The 1367-nt window shown below is 42.1% G+C and overlaps 1 protein-coding gene across 7 annotated transcripts in view; it reads right to left on the bottom strand.

Moving 5' to 3' along the window:
• Nucleotides 1-1367, bottom strand: part of LOC102299313 (growth factor receptor-bound protein 10) — a 53136-nt gene that overhangs the window by 9577 nt on the left and 42192 nt on the right. For 6 of the 7 annotated variants that reach the window (XM_005937300.3, XM_042226742.1, XM_014338421.2 and 3 more), the window contains 3 exons: nucleotides 945-1061; nucleotides 406-472; nucleotides 200-287 (listed from right to left, as the gene is read on the bottom strand). In XM_005937300.3, the coding sequence (XP_005937362.1) occupies nucleotides 200-287; nucleotides 406-472; nucleotides 945-1061 (272 nt within the window). Of the gene's footprint in view, nucleotides 1-194; nucleotides 288-405; nucleotides 473-944; nucleotides 1062-1367 lie in introns of all 7 variants that reach the window. The other variant, XM_042226743.1, reaches the window with a different exon arrangement.

Here is a 1367-nt window from a genome sequence, read left to right as displayed (position 1 = left end):
TAGCTTTAGTGTAGTTGTTGTTTTAAACTTGAGTATGAACTTATACAAAATGCAGCAAGATATTTTAAAAAACAGTTTTATTGGTTAAAAAACACTATATCGGATTCATATCGGTATCGGCAGATATCCAAATTTATGATATCGGTATCGGTATCGGACATAAAAAAGTGGTATCGTGCCATCTCTAGTCGTAACTCACCCATCGACTTGGCCTTGTTGTATCATCATTTTGTGGGCTTCCTCTCTCATGATACGACCATGAAACCACACCTGTGTCCTGTGAATCACTGAAAAACACGGGAAGTTTTTCATGCACACAGACAGACACAACCATATTATATATATTTGTAAATGTATTTATACTGCTCATGGTGTTATTGCTAGGCCAGTGTCACATGAGAGTACCTGTGCTCAGAGAAGATGGATGCAGGGGACTGGGACTGCCCAAGACATTCATACGCTGACTCCTTTTCTATAAACACCACATTTATCGTTAGATATCATCATGTAAAACAAAACTCCCTCAAAGTCAAAGTCCCTAAGCCATGCCCATCACGTGTGTAACCCTCATGGCAAACTAAACTATGTTTAAACATCACTTTGGACCAAAACAAACACAGGAATGTTTTACTGTGAATCACTCTCTTCAATTCTTTTTAGTCCAATAACAAACACTCTACTGAAGGATGCACAGCTTTGGTAAAGTGCAACTACTACACACTTTAATTCACAAAGAAAACGCAGCCTTGTAGGGTATGAAAGGCTTCAGTGCATACCATCCATAAAAGCAGTCAATTTTTAAATATACTGGGAAACTCCTGCATATTCTGTGGTAATCATACAAAGCAGCTGCGGCTTGAATACGTTTGCACTTCTAGTCAGATATCCTCTATTTCCTATCTAAGCCCACCCTGCAGAACAGAATCCTTGCTCCCTCTGCTTACCCTCCAGGTATGCCCTTCTTCCAGGGCGGCGCTCTGGGCCTCGATGGGGTTGTCGATGACGCGACCGGTCCGCCCGGAGAAGTCCATGGCAACCAGGGAATTCTCAGATACGCTTCGCTGTTTGGAGAGCGGCAGGATGGGTGGAGGGTGATGGTGGTTGGGTAGGGGTTAGAGGGAGGGGGCATACAAGAAAAAGGGTGGAGGGGTGGTAGACAAGGGTCAAGGGTTAAACAAGCCAGACACACTCACTGGAGCATGACAAATCCTGTCTGCACACAGACCCACTTTAGTCAATCCACAAATGCCCCTTTTGAGGAAAAGCACAAGCCTCTGCTGGCTATCTGGCTGTGGGACTCAAATTAGTCAAGACTTTCTTATAATATAATATAATATAATATAATATAATATAATATAATATAATAT

This window comes from Haplochromis burtoni, unplaced genomic scaffold (assembly GCF_018398535.1).
Source record: "Haplochromis burtoni strain Fernald_Lab_line unplaced genomic scaffold, NCSU_Asbu1 Contig_225, whole genome shotgun sequence".
NCBI lineage: Eukaryota > Metazoa > Chordata > Actinopteri > Cichliformes > Cichlidae > Haplochromis > Haplochromis burtoni.
The sequence above is the reverse complement of the archived record's forward strand: the minus strand, read 5'-3'. Positions and strand labels throughout refer to the sequence as shown.